At 44.7% G+C, this 24,819-nt stretch overlaps 1 protein-coding gene across 5 annotated transcripts in view; it reads left to right on the top strand.

The window, feature by feature from the left end:
* Positions 1–24,819, top strand: part of FOCAD (focadhesin) — a 290,506-nt gene that overhangs the window by 260,553 nt on the left and 5,134 nt on the right. For all 5 annotated transcript variants that reach the window (XM_059724664.1, XM_006266820.4, XM_019480766.2 and 2 more), the window contains 12 exons: positions 993–1,115; positions 2,191–2,268; positions 2,615–2,686; positions 2,894–2,996; positions 4,310–4,390; positions 5,639–5,767; positions 14,992–15,107; positions 17,265–17,525; positions 18,107–18,196; positions 18,471–18,648; positions 19,611–19,708; positions 21,543–21,794. In XM_059724664.1, the coding sequence (XP_059580647.1) occupies positions 993–1,115; positions 2,191–2,268; positions 2,615–2,686; positions 2,894–2,996; positions 4,310–4,390; positions 5,639–5,767; positions 14,992–15,107; positions 17,265–17,525; positions 18,107–18,196; positions 18,471–18,648; positions 19,611–19,708; positions 21,543–21,794 (1,581 nt within the window). The remainder of the gene's footprint in view (positions 1–992; positions 1,116–2,190; positions 2,269–2,614; positions 2,687–2,893; positions 2,997–4,309; positions 4,391–5,638; positions 5,768–14,991; positions 15,108–17,264; positions 17,526–18,106; positions 18,197–18,470; positions 18,649–19,610; positions 19,709–21,542; positions 21,795–24,819) is intronic.

The following is a 24,819-nucleotide window of genomic DNA, read 5'->3' as shown; positions in this document are numbered from 1 at the left end:
TGTGTATATTCTTAGAGTTTAGCATTTGTTTATATATTTGCAGCATTGGGGTATAATTTCACTCTTGACCTAAATCTTTCTCAGAACTAGAACCCTCGTTCATTACCTTTGAAAAGAGTCTTACTTGACCTCACAAGTTCTGACAGGTAGTAGTAGCAGTCCCTGGAGCCTTTTTTGCTCTCTAGTCATTAGAGGGTGACATCATTCCTTTGTATACACATATATGCACAAACATACATGCTTAATCAGTATACTGCCATACGTAGGAGCCAGTATTTTGTAACTGGCTGCATCAGTTGCACTAGATTTGTACTTGTGGCACTCAACCGTATAGCCTTGTCGGCCAAATGAGTGACACAGGGTCAGCCCACAGGCCAAATCCTGCATGGGGTCATTCCATGGCTGCAATCCAGGATGTAAGCCCAATCCTGTGCATCCAGATTCTGCCACATACTGGCCCTATCCCATGGACCTGGATCTAGCTGCAGACCAGCCCCATCTTGTGCTCCCAGATCCAGCCATGCACCAGCCCTGTCTCATGTGCCTAGATCCAACCATGTGCTGGCCAGATCTGGTGTACGGGACCATGTTATATGGCCTGTGTGATTCACCATAGGTCCAGAAATTTGACAGTAGGGGAGTAGCAATTACCACCACCTCTGCCGCCCTGCTGCCAAATTTCTAGACCCTGGTGAAGCCCTGCAGGCTGAATGATGTAGCCTGATGGGCCAGATCTGGCCTGTGGGGTAGGAGTTAAGCACTTCTAGGTTAAGCCAACTATTTGTTTTAAAAGCACCAGCATTTTGGTTGACAACAGAAATTATGGTATATAGAATATGTCAGTGTGAAGTACTGCTCATGGAAGATGTGAGCTGTTATTTTGGGGAAAAAATGTGTGCGTGTGTGTGGGGGGAGTGTATTCACACACACACACCACCCTGCCTTTGTGGCAGTTGTTTTTACTGTCTTTTCCTTGGTTTTTTTTTTTATAGACATCTGGTTTTGCCTTGGCACTGGGTACCATAGTTCATGGTTTGTCAGTCTTTGGACATGGGAAAGCAGAAGACCTGAGCAACAGACTGTTACCTGCTTGGATAAAGATTGTACTTGCAGAGGTAGAGGAGACTGTCTCTATCCTTTTATAAAGAAATTGCTAAGGAGCTTATTTCATTAAAGGGGAAGAAATGGAGATCAGGAATAGTTTCACTGTTGGAGCAGGTGATTTGATTTGCTTTTAGAAACAGTAATCTCTCTAGTTTGCTTTAAGAAAAAAACGGGGCTTTCTTGATTTACAAAAAAACAATTATTGCTTTTGGTCTGAGAGCTCCATTCTGTTACCTTTACTCATCCTGAGTAGCAACCAAAGCTGCAAGTGCTCAGACTGACATCAGTTTCCTTACTGGAGTGAGGAACTCCATAACAAAAGTTAGACTAGTAGAATCCCGGGATCCTTGTGCTTTGCCATTTTACTGTAAATTTACCCTCTTGAATGGCTTTTTTATTAAATAATTAATGGCTGTAGCTCTGCTTTTATGAGCCAGTAATTGCTATGCCCAGTGAATACAGCAGCTACACTGAGATGTTTTGGCTGCATTTATAGTAGTAGCGGAGCTGAACAATTCTAGGCTTACTGAAGGTAACATTAATCACTGTCACGGTAACAGAATAGAGAACTGAGTGAAATGTATTCATTTGTTATACTTGCAATTCTGTACTAATAATTTAGCCTCTTGTACCAAAAATTACATATAAAATTAATTTTAAAAGCAACCCCTAAATGAATTCTTCAAGATAGGACTATAAGGTAAATATTAACAGCAACACAGAGTTTTAACAGCATGTTTGAAGACTAGGTCATCCCAGCATGTTTCCAGGCATACTTCATGTTAAAGGTATCAGATTAGAATACATAATAGAAAGGTGCTGCATCAATAGGAAATGCCTGCTTGTTTGAGTGAGAGAGAAGAAGGAGGTCCTATATAATGCAGTTCATTTTGCAGTTCATTGCAGGGGTAGCAATGTAATTAGGTTCCTCATCCAGAAGCCTGGCCCAGAAGTCTGTTGGTAGGGAAGGAATAGGTATAATCTTTAGAGTTAACAGTGCCCTCTTTTTGAGAAGAAAATTATTCTGTGCTTTGTCCACCATATTACAGCCCTTTGGGTTGCATTCATTTTGATTTGTGTTTTCAGGGGTCTCCCACAATGCTGCGCCTGGCTGCTGTGAATGGGTTGGTTGCATTGGTGGGTTCTGAAGGAGCCATGATACAGGTAAAAGAAACAAGCACATAAAACTTTCACTTTCTTTTAGAAACAAAGTGTCAAGGTATGACCTGAAAAATATATGAGATCATATCTCTGAGAATTTTTTTGTATGTTTTTGATGGGTAAGTTAATACATAATTAAATAACTAGCATTCATTTAATATCTCCACATTCAGTGTTCTGCAATGTTGGATTAATTGTACAACACTTTAATCTCTGAGAAGGTCTATCAAAACAGAATTTGGCTCTGGTTGCTTTCAAGCATACTTAGAGCTGGTGGCAACAAGAAGTAACCTTATTCCTCCTCCACTAGTTATATATGTCATTGTCTCATTTTCCTTTTCCTTGACAGTTGAAATTGGACACTATTCAGTCTTCCCAGTTTCAAAATAAACTTAATGAAGTCATCAGAACCTTGATTCAGGTGAGTGGGTGGTGTGTCATGTCTGTTTCTGATTCTGCTTTGGTAAACCTAGTGCTATGATACCTTGTGTAAAGGGCCAAATTGATTTTTTTTTTTAAAAAGCATAACTTGCATTTTGTGTTAGTTTGCTTTTGAAGTATTGGATGAGGTAATCAGCATTAATTGCGGCTAGAAATATTAATCCATGTCCTATGATTGTCTCCACAGATTGTCAGTTTTTCTGGACAGATTGCCCTGCAGACGAATGCAGCCTGGCTTTTAGGGCACCTTCATTTATCCAGTTTGTCCTCAGACCAGAGCAGGGCATCTGGTAAGAGGTTTTTGTTGTTAAGAATGCACTGTGGTAGCATCAAAAGGCCTCAATCAGTGGCCTCCTTATGCTAGGTTTGGAACCCACAAAAAGTGAAAGGACAGCCTTTGTGACACAAGAGAGCTCACACTTCACTGCACCACAACATTAAGCTCAAATACAGTTGACATTTATGCTCCAGCAGAGCCCCGTTGGAGTCAGTGCTGCTCAGTGCAAAGTCCACCCACATGCTTCTGTTTGGTGAAACTCTCCATAAAATATGTTCCTATCAAATCTGTGTGTTAAAATAATATCTAAAAAAAGCGAGTGTGTATGCTTGAAACTTATAGAATAATTCACAGTTTTGGTTTAAAATAGTGCAGAAAGGCCTTTCCCTCTGTTTTTGTAAGTAAAATGTGTATTCTGTGCTGAGAGCTAATCAGCTATCTGGTTTGGCCAACTTCATATTTCACGAGTTTCTGCTCTTAAATATGTCAACCATTTGGAAACCAGCCACTGCAAAAAGGAAAACAAGAGTAATTTTTTAAGAACTGTATGTTTGTAAAGAGCTGTTCTGTGATTAGCTGAAGCACACAGTCAGCCTCCGAAGGAAGTGCAGCACTACTATTTACTGAGGATGGAATTTACCCCCAGTAAGAGGGGAAGCTTTAGGACTATATACCACTTTACATGCTATATGAGCCTGCAAAATAGATGTTAAGTGGGCCACAGACTCTCAATCTCCCCTTAGCAAATAGGTGAATTTCATTCTGCTAATGATGATGGATTATCACTGCATGACATATACCAGATAAAATGATTGATGAAATATGTGTTCATTAAAGGGAGCTAATGATCCATGCTGTCAGTGAGTTGGTACTATCAAGTTGACACATGCTCAAACCACAAAAATATCTCATTGACCATGCTGGCAAGCACCAGAGAATGAGTAGGTATGAAGTGTGACTGTGTTATTACTTCCAGGTTGGGGTTGAGGCACATTAGGCCTGTGCATGTGTGTTATGGAGGGGGTCGGAGGGAGGAAGTTTCCATCATCATAGGTTCTCAGTTTATGAACAAACTAATTTTTCAGTGCTGCAGTATGGCAACTTTCACTAACCCTACATGTACTTGGAAAGAAAAGGGCAAGAGGAAGAAGTGATTATATTTGCATTAATCCTTTGGTCTAATAGAAATAATCACTGTAATAGAATGTTGACCAGTGATTAATTTGTAAATATCTCATGCTTGCCTTTTGAATTTAGTTGGAACCAGGAATCTCTTACTTTTCCTGCCACGTTGTTGACATATTTCAAAGTCTTTTCTCTTTCCAGTTCCTCCAGACTTCAGCTACTTGCCTGAAAACAGCTTTATTAGGGCAGCTATTGATTATGTCATTGAAGGAGGCAAGAAAGGTAAGAAAGAAGAAAATTCCCTAATTATGGGAAAAATGCTGCTGCTCTAAATTGACTCTCACATAAATGTTTTTGCTTGTTAGAAATGCTAAGAAAAATAATCACGGATCGATCCTAAAAAAAATCAATTTCAGTTAAGTATATTTCAATAAAAACATTAAATATGTGGGAAATATTTTTACATTGCCAACACTACAGAATACTTACATAAGAAAGCATTATAACTTGATTTTTCTGTTGAATTTTTTTACATTCACTGTTTCTTGAACATCTGTTAGGCTTGATATACTGTCCCAAGAGCAGAAATGAAAGCTACATCATTTGAAACATTCATAACTAGCTTGGACAATACACTCTAAGGAATAATTCAGCAATGGCATTAGCGTTGTTTCTCCCAATTCTTGTTTCTGTGATTTGATCTTTGCCTTCATTTGGATCCTTAAGTGGCATTCTGATGCATGTGATATATAAACTTCCAACTGAAGAAACTGTCCACATCAAGATGTTTAAATTAAGGGAGCTATCTTGTAAAATCTCAGTGGAGATGGGGCGCTGGGTGGTTTTGATATAATTGGCCAACCCTGTAACATTAGCCTGGGTGCACCTCAGTTGGTTACATTGAATTAACAACTCTCCACACCTTGTTTTCATTAGGATTTTACACTGAATTAGCTATTTTGAATCTAAAAAAATCCTACTTTCTTGCCAAAAGGACAAAGAATGGGGGTTAAATGAGAGCTTGGTTTGTAGGGAAGCTCTAATTTTAGTTTCAGTGCTGGTTCCCTCTGAGTCTGAATATACTATCCAATCTCTTTGTCTCTGTTTCCCTGTCTATAAACTAGAAAAGATTGCAAAACTCACGTGTTTGTAAGGACCAATTAATTAACCTATGACATGCTTTGAGGCCCAGGCTTAGAAGGGGCAGTAGAAGTATATTTTTTTTAATTTTAAGGCTTCAGTTTTATAATGGCTCCCCTTCAGCTGTGGTATAACACCACACCCTGAGCGCATGAATTGCTTTGCAATCCACAGTTGCATTTTAAGTGGCTTCCAGCATATTTAGCCAGTGATGTGGTACAGATGGCTGTTGTGTTATCAATAAACCCACGTTTATTGGTTTTTATTCCAGGATAATGCTGTAAACTCCAGGGTCTGTACACTTTCTTTTTTTGTTTAGCTGTTTTGCCTAGTTTATTATGATTTGCCCAATTTATTATTATATAATTCAGGTTGATTGTTCTATTGCAGGCCCTGAATCCATTCCCCCTACCTTGGTGAAGGTAGCCCTGGCACCCATTGCTTTAGTTGGAGAAAGTTACCAGTATCCACCTGTGAATTGGGGATCAATTCTTTCTCCTTTGATGAGACTAAACTTTGGTAAGATAATCCCTTGCATTTTTCTCATATGACTTGTGTACAAAATACCATACTATAAAATTCCAGAGTCTTTTCAAGGATTTAAGCTGGAGTGGGCAATTATTTTGGCTGCCAGGCCACTTAACAAGTTTTGGTGATCTCTCAAGGGCCACACAAACAATCTTTCAGAAGATAACCTTTTAACAAATTTCCCCCCCCCCAAATCTGGCTCATGGCTGCCCCCACAGTGCTCCACATGAGGCCGAGCCCTGCTTGCTTCTGCCTGGGGCAGCCTATGCCATGTTCCCACCCATGCCTGCTGACAGCCCCAGCTAGCACGTGCAGCTTCCTAGCGGGGCTGCTCCTGGTGTGGCTGCAGCTGCCCAGGTACTGCTCAGCTTCCCCTGCCTCTAGTGGCGCCTCCTTCAGTGACTCCATCTCCTGCCCCTGCTGTGCCACTCCAGGAAGCAGGTAGTACAGGGAAGTGCCGACAGCAGTTATGGAGATGTGTGCTAGGCACCACATGCCCAGCCAGGTGGAGGGGAAGCTGCAGCCAGGCAGCTCCTGTCCCAGCACCTGGGGTTTCCAGTTTCAGCTCCCTACCACCTTCTACCCAGTCTGCCCACCTGGCACTGCTTATCCGGCCTCGAGGAAGTTGTACATGCTGGTTGGGGCCAAGGTCATCAGCAGGTGCAGGCAGGAACATGGTGTAGGCTGTTTCTGGCAGGAGCAGGTGTGGCTCAGCCCCATGTGGAATGCTGCAGGGGCAGCCATAGCCGGACACAATCTGTTGGCAGGCAGCCACCCATGGGCAGGCTGGATTTTGCCTACCCCTGATCTACACATTTAATGTGCTCTGAATTATGATTTTATGAGTATCTACTTGCAGATATTCCCATAGGGATGTGAGAATTTCAGTGCTAGAACTGGCTAGAATGAACCAAAGCCAAAAATTTCAGAACTGAATTTGGACTTCTTCAATATTCAGATGAGTCTGAATTCATTTCTATTTGGCCCATTTTAGCAGCAGGCACCTACTGCAAAATGAAAGTCTGTATCCAAACTTCTACAGTGCCTGTGAGGGTGCTGGTGGGTATGTGGGTTTCAAATTCAAATGCCCTCTTTATAATCCTGAGTGTTTCATAGGAAATACTCTCCAACTATAATTAATCTGAACTTTTAGTCCTTTGGTGTTTTTGTTAGGGATTTTATTTTCCCCTCATGCTAGTCAGCAGTCAGTATCTGCCCTTAAACAAGATGTTTGACATATAATGTTTGTAATGTTTTCACTCTTAATATACCTGCTGGTGCTATCTTTATGGCTATAAATGTCTGATTTTTGGATTCTTTCCCTCAAAAATACCTCGGGTGCCAAGTTTTTTTTCCAGTGTTGCTTGATTTTATTTAATTATGTATTTCCTGCTTCAGGAATAGCAATTACTGGCATTTCAGGCTCTTACAGCTGAGCCATGCTAGTTCTTTTGGCTTTAGACTGATTAGCTTCATAGGGCTCAGGTATAGAAAGGCTGCTCTTTCTTGCTGTTATAAATAATATAGCTATGGGGCCTTGTGCCCCAAACAGTGGAAATTATTAAACAATCATTGTATGGGGGCAGAGCCTTTGCCACGTACAGAAAGATCTAGCAATTTACTGCTGGTTTTTACTGATTTTTTTTAATTTCCAGTTCTTACAATCATTTCTCTTAGGTTCATATTAGAAAAAAATGCAAGGATGTCTTGCATATTCAGCCACATTGACCATGTTGCAAATATAGGAACCACATGATGAATAGTAGAAACTTGTTAAACACTTGGGGAATTTTTTATTGCTGGGTTTTTTTTAACCTATGAAGAGGAGTTTCATTTTTGTAAATTATGGGAATTCCAGAAGAAACAGTATATCACTTTAGCGGCTTCACTTCAATTAAATTTCAGTGGCACTGAGAATTGCTCTGTATGATACAGACGTTCCTTGAGCTGTCCCTGTATAACATTATGGAAGTTAAACACATGTATCAAGAAATGAATACATCTCCTTTTATCTTAGTGTATCCTGAATAATTGTGTTGAGGGGCAAATGTATTAAGTTCAGCTCCCTAAGATTTGTTAGATCAGTAGTATTAGTTTTTCATGTCTGGCTGATATGAAAACTGAAAGTTTCACAAATTTCAACAGGAATGATTATTTAGGTGTAAGCAAAAGTAGATCATTCTATTTTAAAAAGGTTTGGGGCTGCACTCCTGGAACAGACTCAAGAATATGTGACAGACAACAAGCACACCTCATAAGTATTAAATAACAAACAGTTGAGGTGAACAGCTTGCAATCAACTAATTATGTGTATATTACTAACCTAAGCCAGCAGATGAATGCAGACAAATACATTTGTAGTAATCCAAATTAGAATGCACTTTGATAACTACTACTAAGACCCTGTTTTTTTCTGTTAGGATATTCAAAACAGTGGCCTAACAATAGGTCTTGAAATCTCTATTTAGATATTGTTTCACAAACAGACCTATTGAAGCCAACTTTCATTTCTGTTTGTCCTAATGAATAGGGCTGTGCGAGTCAGCAGCGATCTGATCCAGCAGTGATCTGATCCAGCTTCGGATCTGGCCACTTCGGATGGCCGCTATCCAATCTGGAGCTCCGGACTGGGTTTCCGGCTTGATCCGGCCGAAGCGGCTCTGAAGCCGCGGAGCCGCCTTGGAGATCCGGCCATAGGGTATAATGGGGAATCAATGGAAGATCTATAACTTTGTTGTTTTTTGTATGATTTGGATGAAACTTACAGGGATGGTAGCCTCTGCTAAGAGCATGAAGCCTGCCAAGTTTGAAGAAGATCAGTGCAGAGGTTTGGGTGGAACTGTACCCCAAATTCTTGAAAGTCAAACTCATGTCACGGCTGTGTGTTACACCACAGGGGGCTGAAAACTGCAGGGATGGTAGCTCTTGCAGAGGCCACAAAGCCTGCCACGTTTCAAGAAGATCGGTGCAGGGGTTGGGGGGAAATGCACCCCGAGCTGCTGACAGGCAAAACTTGTGACACAAATGACCTTGTGTATGTTAAGGCACAGCGGGCTGAAAACTGCAGGGGTGGTAGCTCTTGCCGAGGCCACAAAGCCTTCCAGCTGTGTGTGTCCTAGAGCAGGCCTGAGTGAGTGCTGGGCCCTGCCAGGCTGCGAAGCCTGCCTGCCACCTGTGTGTGTCTCGCTGGGGGAGTCTGTCGTCCAGGGCCCTGCACCCCAAGCTGTTGACAGACAAAACTCATGATGTGGGTAGGTGACACTGTGTGTGTTAAGATGCACCCTTCCTGGTGCTGGGGCCTCTGAACAACATGGCAGTGTGCCCCACTGAGGCCTCCTTCTCCCCTACAGCCTCATGCCCGGTCCTTCACTTTACGTGACAACAGGTAAAATAACTTAGCTGGCTCAACACCGGTAGCATCAGCAGCAGCATCAAGGGTATCCAAACAGAACTGTCACAGAGTCTTTCTTTTTATAAAGGAATTGACAGCAAGAAGTAAAGATGTTGTGTTGTGTTGGACATATGATGTTATCCATGGTGTGTGATGGCTTTTCTTGTGTTTTTATGTCTATATGTGTATTATGAAAAAAAAGGAGTACTTAAAAAATGTATCTTTGGAAGCTTTAGGGTTGAAAACCCCTTTGTCAGGCTGAGGAAGTACCTGCAGTTGGTCCTGGATAGAAGGAATAGTAAAGAAGCCATAGGCTGGCCTGGCACGCAGTGAAGGCAAGAAAGCCAGTCAGTGTGCCAGAACTCCACTGTGTATGTTGAGTCCATGAGTTACTGTACCCACTGCCTAGGAGGCCGATGAAGTGCAGTTCATAGGCCCAGCTCTGAAAAGAGCTTTGTACATTAAAACAAGCACCTAACCCCATCACCAGAACTGAAGCCAGCTTCCTAAAGCTCAAATCACAAAACCTGCCAACTATCTCCAGTACCCCCACAATCTGCACACCAGAATCTATCATAAACAAAAAAAACCCAACTACCTGTGGGGGCACATTCCTCACCAAAAAAACATTCTGCCTCCAGTCTCTCAGGCCTGATCCTGAGAGGGAACAAATTACAATGCAAACCACTTTTCAGAGCTGGGCCTATGAACTACACTTCAGCCTCCTAGGTAGTAGGTACAGAAACTCATGGACTCCGTATACACAGTGGAGTTCTGGCACACTGTGACCTGCCAGACATCTGACACTCCAGGCACTTCTGCACTTTCACCTGAGCTGCTACATCCCCTTTCCCCCCCCCCACCCCAGCATGTCTCTTCCCCTGCCCCGACGCCTCCATTTCCATTTTCACTGACTGGCTTTCTTGCCTGCATTGCGGGCCAGGCTAGCCTCTGGCTTCTTTACTATTCCTTCCATCCAGGACCAACTGCAAGTACTTCCTCAGCCTGACAAAGGGGTTTTCAACCCTAAAGCTGGCATCCTAGGCAGCTAAGCTGAGCTCACCAGGAGTCTCGCAACTGCACTGCAACCAGCAAGTGTCAAGCCTGTCAAAGATGTGACGGGTCTGGGCGTTCCCCAGCCAGGAATTTGTGTGAGAGTGCATTAGCTGGAGGTTATGGCGCCTCCTCCCCGCCTTTCACCAGGGGATCATTGGTCCTGGCATTTACGGGGCTGCTGCGCATCCAGCAGTCCCACCAGGCATCCCTACCCTGTCAGGGTGCAGTTTTAGTGGTCATGCCCAGGGCCGCCTCCTTCCCCGTAGCCTCAATCCCATACCTCCAAGTTCCTCCTGGCAGGGGAATGAGCTCAGCAGGGACATGTTCTTTCCCTGCTGGCTGATGATGCAGTCAGCGCCCCCTCCAGCTGAGAGCAGGCCATTACTTGGCTTTTCAAAACCTCAGAAAAGGAAATTGGTGCAGATGGAGTGAGGAGGGTGGCACTCAGTCCCCAGCAGCGGGAGGTTCACCTTTAGGAACACCAGCTGCTCCACCAATGTAAGATCCAAGCAGGTGCGGTGGTGTGTGACAACATCCCCAGCAATGCTGAACACCCTGTCTCTTGGAACACTAGTCAGTGGACAGGACAGATGTTGCCGGGCAACCATGGCCAGATCCTGCCACATCTGGCTGTGGCTTGCCCAGTAGGCCAAAGGGTCACATTCCAATGGGTCCACATCCTCAGCGAGATAAGCAGCCACCGAAGCTTCGGCGCTACCTGACCGAGGCTGCGGTCTGGTATGTTTGGACCCCAGCATTGAAGCCATGCCCATGGCCCAAATTGGCAGTGGCTGGTGTGGAGGAGACTGACTGGTGCTAGTGCTGGCGCCAGTGCTGGTGCTGGGAGTGCTGGCACGGGAAAGTGGATCCCCCTCTTCCACGTCCCATCGCCTCTGCACTTCAGCCTCCTGGACTTTCTTCAGCAGCACCTGCGTCCAGTGATCAAGGGTTTTGGGGCTGCCAGTGCACATGTTCCCCTACACCCTCAGGTCGCACAAACCCGCCATCATGTGGACCGTACTGGACCACAAGGGATCCAGCCGTCTCCTGATGCCCGCCTTCAGCTGCCTCACCAGTGCCTGCACATCTGGTGACAGTGGCCTGCCCCAGCCAGCAACATTGATCCCCTGGAACTGTTCCATTTGGTTCTCCGGTTCCCTCACTAGGGAGATCACCTGGCTGAGGAGGGCATCACCAGTGCTAAGGGTCTTGGTGGCCTCAAGGAAGGGCTTGAGGACCACCAACATCTTGGAGATGGTACCCCACTCAGCTCTGTTCAGGGGGGTGCTGATCCCAGTTTCCCCAAACAAGGCCATCTCATGGATGGCCTTCTGTTGCTCCACCAGCCTTTTGAGCATCAGGTATGTGGAGTTCCACCGAGTCTCCACATCCTGTATGATTCTGTGCTGCGGGATGCTGAGCTCTGCCGGTTTTTCCCACAGCATCTTGCCCCTCTTGATGCTGTGGTGGAAGTAGCCCGCCACCTTCCTGCATTTCGAAATCAGCTGACTTCTAGCAGTACTGGTGGCGATGCCGTCACTGGCAGCCCTGTCCCCCTTCAAGGCATCCCTCACTATTAGGTGTAGCCTGTGTGCCACACAGCAGATGCCAGCAAAGTTGGCATCACGGACAGTCTTCACCGTATTGGCCCCCTTGTCGATGACCACCAACCCATGGGTGATCTCGGCCTGCCCAACAAGCCACCCCTGCACCATGTAGTTCATGGCCCCCATGATCTCCCTTGCCATGTGGGACTCATCCAGCACCTTGGCTTGCAGTAGAGTGCACCAACAGCCTGACTGCTCACACCAATGCCCCGTGAGGGAGAGGTAGGTGTGATCGCCACCCCAGCTGCTCGAGATATCAGAGGTGAAGTGCAAGGCTACCTGTGGCCCTGCCTTGCACAGCTCCTCCCTCGAGTACTCCCTGCATGCCTGATACAGGGAGGGCACCACCACCCTGCTAAAGGTCGTGCATGTGGGCACTTTGTAAAATGGGGCCAGAAGTGCTACAAACCGCCTGAACCCTGGCCGCTCAACTAGGGAGAAGGGCTGGCTATCCAGAGCAAGCATCACCCCAATGTTCTGGGTGATCTCGCGTGCCTTGGGCATGCACCCCCCTTTCTGTGTACCTTTCCTTCACTGGTCCAGACTGGCCTGCCTCTGGTTTGGGGCTAAGGGGGCTTTGGAGCAAGCGGGGGTCTTCCCTTTTGGCGCACTCACACTGGTGCCAGGCTGAGCAGCGGCAAGAAAGACAAGGGGGTGGTGCCTCCTCAGATGCAGCAGCATGGCTGCGGTGAAGTGTCTTGCATTTTTGCCACAGCTCATGTGCCTTTGGCAGTGCTGGCAGATGGCAAACCTGGGATCATCTGCCACCTCAAAATTATCCCACACTACACTACTCCCCTGCTTCTGGGTTGAGGGTGAGGCTTCTGCCTTTTCCTCCTTCTCAGCAGGCTGAGGCTGAACAGCAGGAGGAGCTGCCTTAGCTGAGCCACTTGCCTCCACAACCTCAGCCTCCTCTGCGGTGCTGCTTTCCAGACGAGACCTGGGTCTAGGGGAAATGTGAGGGGTGTGGAGCACAAACTCTGATTCCCCCCAGTCCCCAGAATTGCCTGAGCCAGCGCGCTCAGCATCCCTGGTTCCAGCTCCAGGTCCTCCTCTGGCAGTGGGAGGCTCACGCTGAGAGCTGAAATTGGGGTGGAGGAGGCAATGATTCCACTGCTGGTGCCCACTTCTGGACTGAGCAGAGGTGGTGCAGGTACAGGGACATCAGGTGCAGACACTGCTCCCACCGCCTGGCTTCCACCGGCAGCACTCTTGTCACGTCTGCTCTGGAATAGAATACGTTTGTGTTTGGGATGGGCTGGGGGGAGGCTTGCAGCTCTAGCTCTGTCCTTACCCTCCCCCTCCCCCCCTTCTCCCCTCCCCCCCGCCAGAAGACCTGGCACCTACCTTTCCAGTACGCTTCATATTGATCTTTCCCTTGCTGCAAAAGGGGCGGGGGTGTGTGTGTGTTGCAAAAGGGGCGGGGGGGGTGTGTGTGTGTGTGTGTTGCAAAAGGGGTGTGTGTGTGTGTGTGTGTGTGTTGCAAAAGGGGTGTGTGTGTGTGAAAATTAATCCTTTTGTATATCTGTCTGTCTTGTTCTCCTGTGAATATCTGTCTACCTTGTGGTGTGAATGAAATTATTTGTGTGTATTCCTGTGTCTCAATATATTATCTGTGTCTTGCTCTTCCGTACATATCTGTCTGTCTGTTTCCACTGTGATTCTTTTTTTCTATATTCTGGGTCTCTGTGTATGTGTGTGTGCATGCATGCAAACAAGTAATCTGTGCCTCCCTGGATAGTGACAGGAAACACTTGCTGGGAAAAAACAACTGTCTTTTGCAAAGTTTCTGAAACAAGTTCCCAAAAAAACAATTCAAAGAAATAAATTGAATTGTTATACTACTAATAATTGAATTGAATAGCTAAGCTAAATTAAGCTAAATCCTAACCACTCCTATGTAACACGAAACAGCAGCAGTCAGGTCTCAGTTGCAGTGTTCCTCTCTCACACAGCTGCTGACAGGGAACGAGCTGCAAAAGGCACAGAAGGGCTGGAAACAGGGGCTTTTATACTTTTTTTTTAGTCCCACCCCACAGCTGCTGCCATTGGAAAGGTAGCCAGGGAGAAATCCTTCTCACTGGCTACCTACAGATGTCAATCTTTGCTCCCGCCCCCCCACCCCCCGCTCCCACTCTCTGTCCCTCCCCCGCTCCCTCTCCCTCTTCTAATTCCCTCAAAATGGCCAATGCGGCTCCAAAGCATCCGAAAGCGTGTCCGAAGCGTTTCGGATGCCCCCGACCCACTCTGGATACCATTACTGGTATCCCACTTCAGACGCCGAAGCATACGAAGCAGGTCCAGATCCAAAGTAGGATCCGAAGACTCGCACAGCCCTACTAATGAATAAGATTCATAACCTAATGGTTCTATTTCCAAATGATCCACAAATGTGTATAAAGCAATGTTGAATTATTTTTAAATGCCAGCAAATGTATGCCTACCCTTTCTTTATTTTTAGAATGGAGTGATATGTCACTCGAGTAATTTCCTTGGGCAGAGAAAACACTTTTCAGATTTTTATTCCTAGTTTTTCCTTATCAAGGGGCAAGCAGCTTGAGATATTTGGGGGATTCTATCAGGGAAAAGTCCCTCACTCATGGAAGGAGTCAAGAAATAATATAAGAATCTTGTAGTCTTTAAATATTTTCTACAGTCAGAACAAAAGAAAAGCTTTGCCCATAATTCAGCAGCAATAATAGTCAGTGACCTGTAATTCTGTGTTGGTGCTGTTGGTGGTTTCACCAATGGGCAGGACACTGAGGAGTATCCATAAATAGAACAGAAACAGACTGAGCTTATCAGTGCCTAAAATCCATGTTAATAGTTTGACTTTTCTCTCTGTTTAGCAAAGAATACTTTGATTCTCCCTCTGTAATGCTCTCATTTTAATGTTTTTCTTCCCTAATACATTTTGTGATGCCACCTACTTGGATTTGGATATATCCATGGCTCATTATGAAGTTATATAAATAGGGAGACAGATCTGCTTAAGTGTCTCTGCAAGAAACGTCATCAGTGTGGTCGTACGAAACTCAAAGTACCTGGTGTTCCTGCTAGAAGTTAAAGTTATCTTCCTTTTATTTTCCCCATGTTCTAAGTTGAGAACAAATTTAAAATTAAAAGAACTGCATCATAAACTCTGCTTTCTTTCCTTTTAGGTGAAGAGATACAACATCTGTGTATTGAACTTGCAGTGACCCAGGTCCAGTCTTCACAAAATGCTGCAATGCTTTTGGGGATGTGGGTAGTACCCCCTCTGATCTTCAGTCTTAGTGTAAGTGTCTGTATTAAGCTCCGAAAGGTTTATGAACCCATTGAACCTAATGTACCCTATATAAACTTCGTCATGTACAACAGGGCTACTTATTCCTAGCTGTCCATATCTAGCATCTCAACTATGCAGTATCCTATAGAAGTTTTGTAATATGAATGAATCTACCTTTTAGTGAATAATTACTCATACCAAGGCCAACTTATGACCATCAGTGACCCATTTATTTATTATATCAATTATGATTCTTTCCTTTCGTTTCATTTTTCTAAATTAATCTTTCTACATTTTAAAAGTGTGACCAGTGCTAAAATGCAAGTTGTTGTTATCCTCTATTAAGTGCAGTTCAGGTTGTGAAAATTGTGTGAGCTCTCCAAGCCCCCTGAAGCACAGCATGAAATCAGTTTATAGAAATCCTACAGAATTCTACATCATCGTTAGCTTATGCAAATATTCTAGAGTAATGTTACTTTGCAATTTCTGAGGATCTGGTCTTGAATAATTCTAAGAAAATCCAGTGGACTTTGGACTTCTGTCTTTGATCCTCCACTTCTCTAGACTTTTTTGTACTCATAATCCTTTAGACTTCACCCTTCTACGATTTGGTAATGGTGTGTGCTGCCAGCAAAAAGAAAATCTAAGCTTTAGCCTGTTATTTCTGAATACAGCAGAGTTTGATGGTCACAAAGACAGTGTTTCAAGGTCATAAAGGCAGTACATTCCGTCAAAGGAAGGGGAGTTTTGCAACATGCTGGGAATCTCCGCTCTGGCCGTTTATGGACAAGCTTGACAAGGTTTTGAGGAAACCATTTTAGCTTCTCTCTGTCAAAAAATCCTACTGCTTTGAATGTTTTGGGTAGGAATGGACCATAAGTTCTGTAGGAAGGCCATAATCATGTCCAGTTTGAAAATGGTTGAAACCGGTTTGACATAAACCTGGTTGAATGTACTATCAGACTAAACTGATTTAGGTCACACTGGTTTATGCAATGTCTGTCCCAGACCCCTTCCTGGTTTAAGTTAAATCAGAGTCCCCCAACATCCTGGCATGCTCTCTGGGCTGGGCAGGGCTCTCTGCTCCAGGAACCTAGGCTGGCCCCTCCCCTCTGCTCCCTGGCTGCAGCTTCAGCAGAGACTGCACATACAGGTTGCCTGCCTGGCTTTCCCCGCCCCCCCCAACCCCACTCCCTGCTAAGTAGGGATTCTCCCCTCCCCTCTGCCTTACACAAACACCTTTCAACATTAGCTAGCAGACCACGTGCTGGCTACAATCCGTGTTGTGGGAGACAGGACTGTGTTGCTTAGGGCTCTTTGATGCTAATCAACAGGTGGCTGGTAACGTCCCTCCATTCCTTCTTTGGAACAAGTTGTTTAAGAAGAGCTTGAACTAATGAGAGTTCCTTTTGTTTCGCTCATGGGGTGATAAATGCTCCCTGCTGTGTAAGTAAATGCTGTATAAATCCCAGCTGGCTCCTTCACTGACCAGCGGGGCGGGGGGGGGCGAGGAACACAACAACACACTAATCAGAGCCTCCTGCCAGGGCTTGGCCACGCCTCCCTCAGCTCAGCACTATGGCATGGAAAGGAGAGCTGCTCTAGCACCCCCCAGCTTCTAGCCTGAGCCTCTGGAGGCATGTGTCTGCATTTTTCAGTCCAGACGGGATGTCTGTATGGTTACAAACTGACTCAGCCTAGGCAGGTTAGATTAACCTGAAAAGAATGAATCTGGTCAAGCTCAGGCTTTTTGAATGTTTGTTCCTAGCCAGGGGGTTAATGCTTACTTGTGGTAAAACATAAATGCGCTGAATTCTTCTGCATTTGGTACATCTGAAATGGATTTTTAGACACTTTTGAAAATGTTGCACCTGGTATATAGGCAAAGGATGAAGAGGTTTGGATACAAAATTAAGAAAATGTTGGATCCAGAATTTTTAACATGAAAGGAGGGGAGAGAGTATTTGAACAATGATTGCCTTGAAACAAATAATGTTGGGTAGTTTGTTGGGTTCTGTGGTATTGGTTTACTGTTCTTCATAGTTGTTGAAAACAATCCAATACTTTTTCCAATTATTAATGAATGTTACTTGTAAGTTAGTGTACAGAACACTTGAGGAATTATGATAAATCTTAAGCATATGATGCCCTCTATTTGTCTTTCAGATGAAAACCAGGGAATATCTTTTTACTTCTTTGCCTCTGTGGATGAAACACATTGCAGAAGACAAACTGCAAACTTTTGCTGAAGTATTTCTGGTACAGCATTTTGAAGCAAAGAATCGTGCAAAAAATCCAAAGCTTTGCCAAAGTATCCTGCAGGGTCTCAGCCAAGCTATGAAACTTCCAACTCCTGCCCAGTATTGCTGGAGCTGTCTGTGTCAGGCCACTGAGAAAATATTTGACTTTTTACCAAATGAGATTCAGGTAAGTAAAATGAATGTTTACATTTTTTCATAGTTTAAGGCAGGGAAGGGCTAGTATACATATAAGGGATAGAAAATATGCTATAAAATGTTGTGCATGGTTGTTTGTTAATACTAGCAAAATATTTTTTTCATTTTTTTTCCTTTATAGTATATGGAGAAATTGTGAAACCAACTTCAGACTGGACTTTTCTTCATAAATGATCAGGCAATTGAGAAACACAAATTTTGTACTGAAGTAAAAGTTACTGCTGAAATTGAAGCAGAGACAAATTAGAGAGAAAGGGCTTTTTGCAGAGTGAAAAACTACTGAGAGCGCTCCTGTACAATATCATACAGAAAATTCAGTGGGGAAAAGCACTTTTCTTAAATGTTCCCTGGTATTGTTTTCATTTAGTTGCAAAAAATCATTCAAGTCCAGCATAAATGCAAAATAAAACTACAAATATTTCAAGCTTCATTTTACTGGAAAACTATTAAATGGTCATGATGAATTAAGGGGGCTCCTGGGTTCATTAATTTAGTGACATAAAAGTATGTGTGCCTGTCTGATATACAGTTATCTATCTTTATTTTTTCCAGAGAAGTGAAATGGAAATGTATATAGATATAGCAAAATGCCTGTCAGAAATGGCTGATACAGAGATTGACCGAATTGCCCAAATCTCTAAGGTAATCATATTTTATTCTACGTTTCCAGATGTCTTTATACCCTTTATATATGATATAAAGATTTGTCTTACACCTTTACTTGTTCCCAAACTATTTTAGCCCCTTGCAAGTCTTAATGACTTTGCAGGTTGTCTGGACCATCATAGCTACAACAACACCACAACACTACTTTCTTTTGTATCCAAAGATGTAGCTGTCATGTTTCATTGTCATACCATGTGAAGAAGAATGGTTTGCTTAATCCAATGGGTTTTCTTTTGTTGTTGCTTTGCAGAAAAATATAGAAAAGGCCTCTTTCATCAAAGTGTATCTAGTTTCTCAAGGCAGGTTACCTTTGATGAGTTTGAATGATGTGATTGGTAATGCAATAAAATGCTGCTGGAAAGAGCCTATTACATGGATGTTGTTGCATTGTTTCTACCATGCCCGAATCATAAGCCATGAAAACACAGGTAAGGCCATGTCTAAAGAAGAAAGCACAGAAACTAATGGATCTGCAATTATTTTCTGTAATAGAGGTTTTGGGGGCATTTGAAGCAACTTTAAAATGGTTTAATCAAGCAGTTGTAATTTCTTACGTATTATTTCTGAAGTGGTATAGATGGACTCAATGCTTTATACACTAAAAAAGATGGTGCTAGTTTTCTTTGCGGCTTAATGCCTAATTTACACCACTCTAATGGGCAAGGAAAGCAGGACTTCATCTTAGATTTGCAAAGGCTGATTTTAGTAGCTCTGACAAAAGCTCAGTGAAGCAATATAGGGCAAGGAGTATTGTTTAACACTGAATAGTTAAATGACAATGTACCCTGGGATATCAGAAGGCACTCCTCAAATCAGAGCATGCAGACTAGTTGATTAAACAAACTTGCTTCTGGATGTACTTTAGTGATCAGATCTGCATTGTAGGAGTCTTTGCACAACACCACCTACGTTCTCCAAATCCTTTTCCCAGTTAAGAGCTAGACTCTATACAACACCCAAATGAGTTATTTGGAAGTGGTCTAACAAAATACTCCCAGGAATTTTATTAGGGGATTTCCACAGAGCAGGTTGGAGGAATTTGTAGGCTGGAATTATTTGGAAGAAGTGTTTCTCCCCCACACCTTTTCCTCTTTTTCTCTTCCACTTCTTTTTAATGTGTTTTAGCTTGATGGTTTCAGAGCTTTTTACAGACATGTTGCTGATGTTATATTGTGAATTTTAGCTGCTGCCGCTACTATTATTATTAGTATTAGTAATTATTAGTATTATTAAAGTGTCCAATGCCTTTGGCCACAGGCAACCCCAAATTAAATGTTATGATTGTTGTTCCTCCACTAGCCTGCTGTTTGGTTCCTATGGTGATTTCTTCTGTTTGCTTTTTAAAGAAAAAACTAGCATTTTATGAAAGACAATATTCTTGTTCTTACAGGAGTGTTGAAGAGAATGGACTGGTTGTTAGAACTGATGGGCTATACTAGAAATGTTGCTTACAAGTCAACTTCTATACAAAATGTGGATCTTAAAGAGGTACATACTGTGAAAATAATTTGCAGCTTTCAAGAAAAAAATGGTTTCTGGTATAATTTATATTCTTTTTAAGGAACAAGTATTATTCCCTTACTTGTTATCATTTTAGAAAACTGTCATCTTATGACCTCCATAAAGAAAATCTCTGATTTTCCTTCTTTGTTTCTTAATGCTTTCTTATACTTAAGAGCTCTTAAATATTCAACCCTAGCATCTAAACTGTGAGAGTAATGAAAGAAAACAAAAATAAATCATTGTAGAAATCTCTACATTTAGAACCAGTGAAAAGAGCTGAGAAGTGCCTTTGCAATCTTCATGAATTCATCTCTATGGAAACTTGCTGTCCCTGCAGGTCAGAGTTCTACAACAATTTTTCAGAAGGGTCAGACAGTTTTAGCTCCACCTATGTTGTTTGTACTTGTGTGTAATGCTCCTGCTTATCCGAGGCTGAACTTTTTCTGGGTCCCCTCCAAGTTGGACCTCCCCTCAACTCACCTGTCACGACTTTGACAGTAACAAATTGGATAGGAGGGTTCAGTGGTTGTAAATACAGAGGTCCCACTTGGGGTTACTCATGAATCCGAAAGTGGTTGATGAAGAGGGCTCCACCTCCCCTTCACCCACAACCACATGCCAGCCATTGGTATTGAGGTGATGAATTATGTTGCTGGAGTCCAGTCTGTTCCAGGTTCTTTCAGAGGCAATCCTGATGGCGCTACCTGGACTTATCCAGTTAGGCTAAATGGCCTCTGGTCTACTAGGGGTTAACCTTTGAATTAAGCCCTGATGGAAGAACTCCGGGTGGATCCTAATATTTTCTTTCCACAAAATCAAGGAAAAAAAGAAGAAAAAGAGAGAAATTAAGAGGAGCCTTTTCCCATTCAGGTTGCTCCTATTCTGGCTAATACCTTTGTTAGCCAGTCTGCCACTCTCCCAGCTTCTTAGCTGGGTTAGTTGCTGGGTTGAGGCTCAGTTCCCTTGCATCAGATTCCCCACAGCTCTGTATGTATTGAGCCCCTGTGGCTCCGACACTTCTCTGCTTGGGTGTCCTAAACCTGCCTCTTCCTCGGGCGCAGCTTGCGCAGAGGCAAGCTCTCTCCTCCTCTTCCCGACACTCCAGGTGCCCTTTAAATCTTCCACGGTAGCGCCGGGGCCTGATGTCATCAGCCTGGCACCGCCCAGCTTGATTGACAGCAGGCTCTTAAACCGCAGCAGCGGGGGCGCATGTTGTTGCAGCCCTATTGCTTCCTGCTCCAGAGATAAGTTTCTCATTTTGTTGTGGGCTTGCTCAGCCCATTTGGGATTCCAGGGTTTGTTCATGGGGTCTCAGGCCCCTTTCGTAACATTGTGCTTGTTAAAATCATTAAATCTTGTACTTCTAGTCATCAGCTAATCCTTGCAGAGATCAGAAAAGAGGTTCATTTCCTTAGGGTACAGTACTGCACATGTGTATAGTTGGAAAGATGTGGGTAATTGTCTTAAAGTGTCAGCTAGCCCCTTCTGGGTACAGAGAGTCAAATACACTGGTGGGCTTGTCCATAAACACATTTCCAGTTTTAAATAAAAATAAATGAATAAATCAAGATCCTATTGCTAAAGAGGCCTAGTTAAGAAGCATTTCATTTTGCCTTTCTTTTTTTGTTCTCATACAGTTGTACTATTTACACTCCAAAGAAAAACCATAAAATTGCTCTTAATCCTCATCTTTGGCCAGCTTTCCAAGCTTTTATTTCAGCTGACTGCTGTGTAGGTTTACTCCTAAAAGACAAGACATGGTCACATTTTTTTCTATTGCTTATCTAATGAACCAAACTTGTATTAATTTCCTGTTTAGGCTGTAGATTTCCTGTTGTGGATATTCGCAGCTTCTGTAGTTGCCTGGGCTGACCATGCTGCACCACTACTACTTGGTCTCAGTGCCAGCTGGTCACCGTGGAAACCCAAAAACGCATCACCAGAATTGTGGGCAGATCGAATTGGCAAGCACCCGATCGATGAATTTGCTGTGCAGGAGATGTTTACTCTCCTTCCAAGCAGTATTCAACTTCTGCTAGCTAAAGAGCCTTGGAAGGAACAAACACAGAAGGTAAAGCTGCACATAATTTAACTTTCTCAGAGCCTGATCCTTCAAGATGCTGTTAGCACTTCTAGGGTGTCACCGGGTCATCCTCAGTACTCAGTACAGTCAGCTCAAGCCTTGTGTGAGGCAGCTAGTATTTCTTCTGTGTCTTTTGTATCTGACTGGTACTCTTTTTATCACGATCAGATATAGCGTGACCTACCAGACTCAACATATGTTCTTAAATAAGATATGTAAATTACAAGCAGATAAAGAACATTTTAGAGGTGGGAATTTTAATGTTAGGTCAGTTTAATTGGAAAGAAGGGAGTATACAAAACTCTACTTTCAAAGGACTAATTAAACATGCAGACCCTTAATAGTGAAATTGTCAACTGGTATAAATCATCATGACAAAGCTTTTGGAATTTATACTACCTGCAGAACTGCCTTCCAGGTTATAAAGCAATTCTTTCCTTGTAAACATTAGGTAGATATACACAAATGTGTGTGCATGTGTGATACTGTATATGTCTAATTTGGCAAATCTAGCCCATACTTTCTGTATTTGGTAAAATTGTTGAAATGTACATCAGACATTTAATTTTTTAAAATAGAATGGACACAGAAGAATGCTGAATGGTACAGGGAGACATACTCCAAACTCCCCTTGAAGTCAGTGTGTGGAATATGTGAGGAATGTGGCATCTAGGCCATTCATATACAAATGAATAAATAGGTTTTAGTAAAGCAGTGGGGCTTATGCCTTAAGAGTCATCTTCGGATACCTGAAATGTTGCATTCTCCTGTGGACAGTAAACATTATCAGAAGACTGAAGACTAAGAGAAGTCAAAAGAGTGATGAGGAAATTGACTCAATGGCCGCGTCCACACATGCAAGCATGTGCACTTGCAGCAGCTCAAATAGAAGCAGTGCAAATTTGAGCTGGGGCTTTTTGCCTCAGCGAACGTGCCAGGACATGCACTTTGGTGTGGGGAAAATTGTGTCACTTGGGGCAAAATGATCCTCCCTGGCTCCTCCTGGATCTGCAGCCAGGGGGAGCTAGAGCCCAGGGCCAGCACCTGTGCTGTCCCCAGCTGTAAAAAAAAGCTGCCCTGTCCTCACCCCATCAGTACAAAAAGCTGCCCTGTCAAGTAGCTCAGGTCTACTTGATCTCAGGAGCTTCTGGGGCCCAGCCAATTGGTACCTGTGGACACTACCCCTTGTGCCAGCTAGACTGCTGAAGCAGCCCTGAGAGTTCCCTGCATCCTCTACCCACTGCAGCAGCCTGGCAGTGGGCGCTGCTGCCTGGCTGTGACCTGCGCACCTGCCAGACCCAGATGGGGACGGCACTGCCAGTAGAGGGATCTGCCCCTCTGAGTCAGCTGCCAGTGGGCTGTGGAATTCTGGTGTTCCCTCTTTGAAAACTGAAAAATCCCTGATAAAAAAAATCCCAAAGTCACTCTGTAAAATACGCCGAAATCTATGTTCCTCCACAATTAAAACAAAAGACCACTACACCGAGACCAGTTGGGCAATGTTGTATTGATACATCTAAAGTGTTAAAGCAGTCTGGAAGCCACTCTCTCTCTCATCATATTAAAGTGAATTCTAAATATCTATATGTTTTGCTGCCTCTCACAGGGGTAACAGGCCCCCCAACAGGGGCCACAGTCCTCCCAACAGGGGCCAAATGACCCCTGAAGGGGCTACTACCCCCCTGCAGGGCCCACATGCCCCATCCCCACTTGCTCCCCCAGCCTCCCGGATTGCTGCCCTGCCTGGTCCAATCCCCACCCCCCACCTGTTCCCCCCACCTGTTCCCCCAGACCCCACAATGGCTGCCCCATCCCCTGCATGCACACCCAGCCCCCCCAATGGTTGCCCTCCCCCCAGCCTCCAGCACTTAAAAAAACAAGGAAAAAACCCCAACCCTCTACTCACCAGCAGTAGCAAGGACTCTGGGGCCCCCTGGCAGACCCCCTCCCCCCCCCGGGACAGTGGGGGGCAGCGGGGCCTGGGCTGGGGCCGCTGCAGCTGTCACCCAGCCCCACGCTGTGGGGGGGGGGGGCGCAGTGACCCCAGTGACTCCAACGGCAGCTGCTTCCGTGGGTGAGTGCGGGGGGGGTTGTTTTTTTAATTGCCAGGTTGCTGGGGACCAGAGGGGCAGAAGTCGGAAGGCCTGAGTGGGGCAGCGATGAGGGGACTTGGGGGGCAGGCGGGGGATGTGGTTGGGTGGGACAGCGATGGGGGGGCTCAGGGGCAGGTGGGGGATGGGGCTGGGCGAGGCAATGATTGGGGATCTCGGGGCAGAGGGGGTTGGGTTCAGGGGTTCGGGGGACAGGATGGGGATGGGTGGGGCAGCAATGGGGGGACTTGAGGGGGCAGGCGGGGCAGCGATCGGGGGGGCAGATGGGGGCTGGGGCTGGGTGGGGCAGTGATCTGGGGGCCAGGGAGAGTGGGCAGGGCTGATGGGGTCTCATAGTTTCATAGTAGCTATGGTCAGGAGGGACCTGAACAGATCATCTAGCCTGACCCCCTGCCACAGGCAGGAATGAATGCTGGGTTCACAAGACCCCAGACAGGTGATCATCCAACCTCCTCTTGAATATGCCCAAGGTAGGGGCAAAGACCACCTCCCTGGGAAGTTGGTTCCAGATTTTGGCCACCCTAACTGTAAAATATTGCCTTCTGATCTCCAACCTAAACCTATTCTCCATCAGCTTATGACCATTGCTTCTCATCACCCCAGGTGGTGCTGGGGAGAAAAGAGCTCTGCCTATTTGCTGTTGATCCCCCCTGATGAGCTTGTAGGCAGCCACCAGGTTCCCCCTCAGCCTCCTCAGGCTGAACAGGTTCAGGTCCTTCAGTCTCTCCTCATAGGGCCTGTCTTGCTGCCCTCTCACCAAGTGGGTGCCCCTCCTCTGAACCTTCTCCAGGCTGGCCACATCCCTTTTGAAGTGCGGTGCCCAGTACTGGATGCAGTACTCCAACTGCGGCCTGACCAAAGTCGCATAGAGGGAGAGTATCACCTCTCTGGACTGGCTTGAG

Source organism: Alligator mississippiensis, chromosome 3, assembly GCF_030867095.1.
Source record: "Alligator mississippiensis isolate rAllMis1 chromosome 3, rAllMis1, whole genome shotgun sequence".
Lineage (NCBI taxonomy): Eukaryota > Metazoa > Chordata > Crocodylia > Alligatoridae > Alligator > Alligator mississippiensis.
The sequence above is the reverse complement of the archived record's forward strand: the minus strand, read 5'-3'. Positions and strand labels throughout refer to the sequence as shown.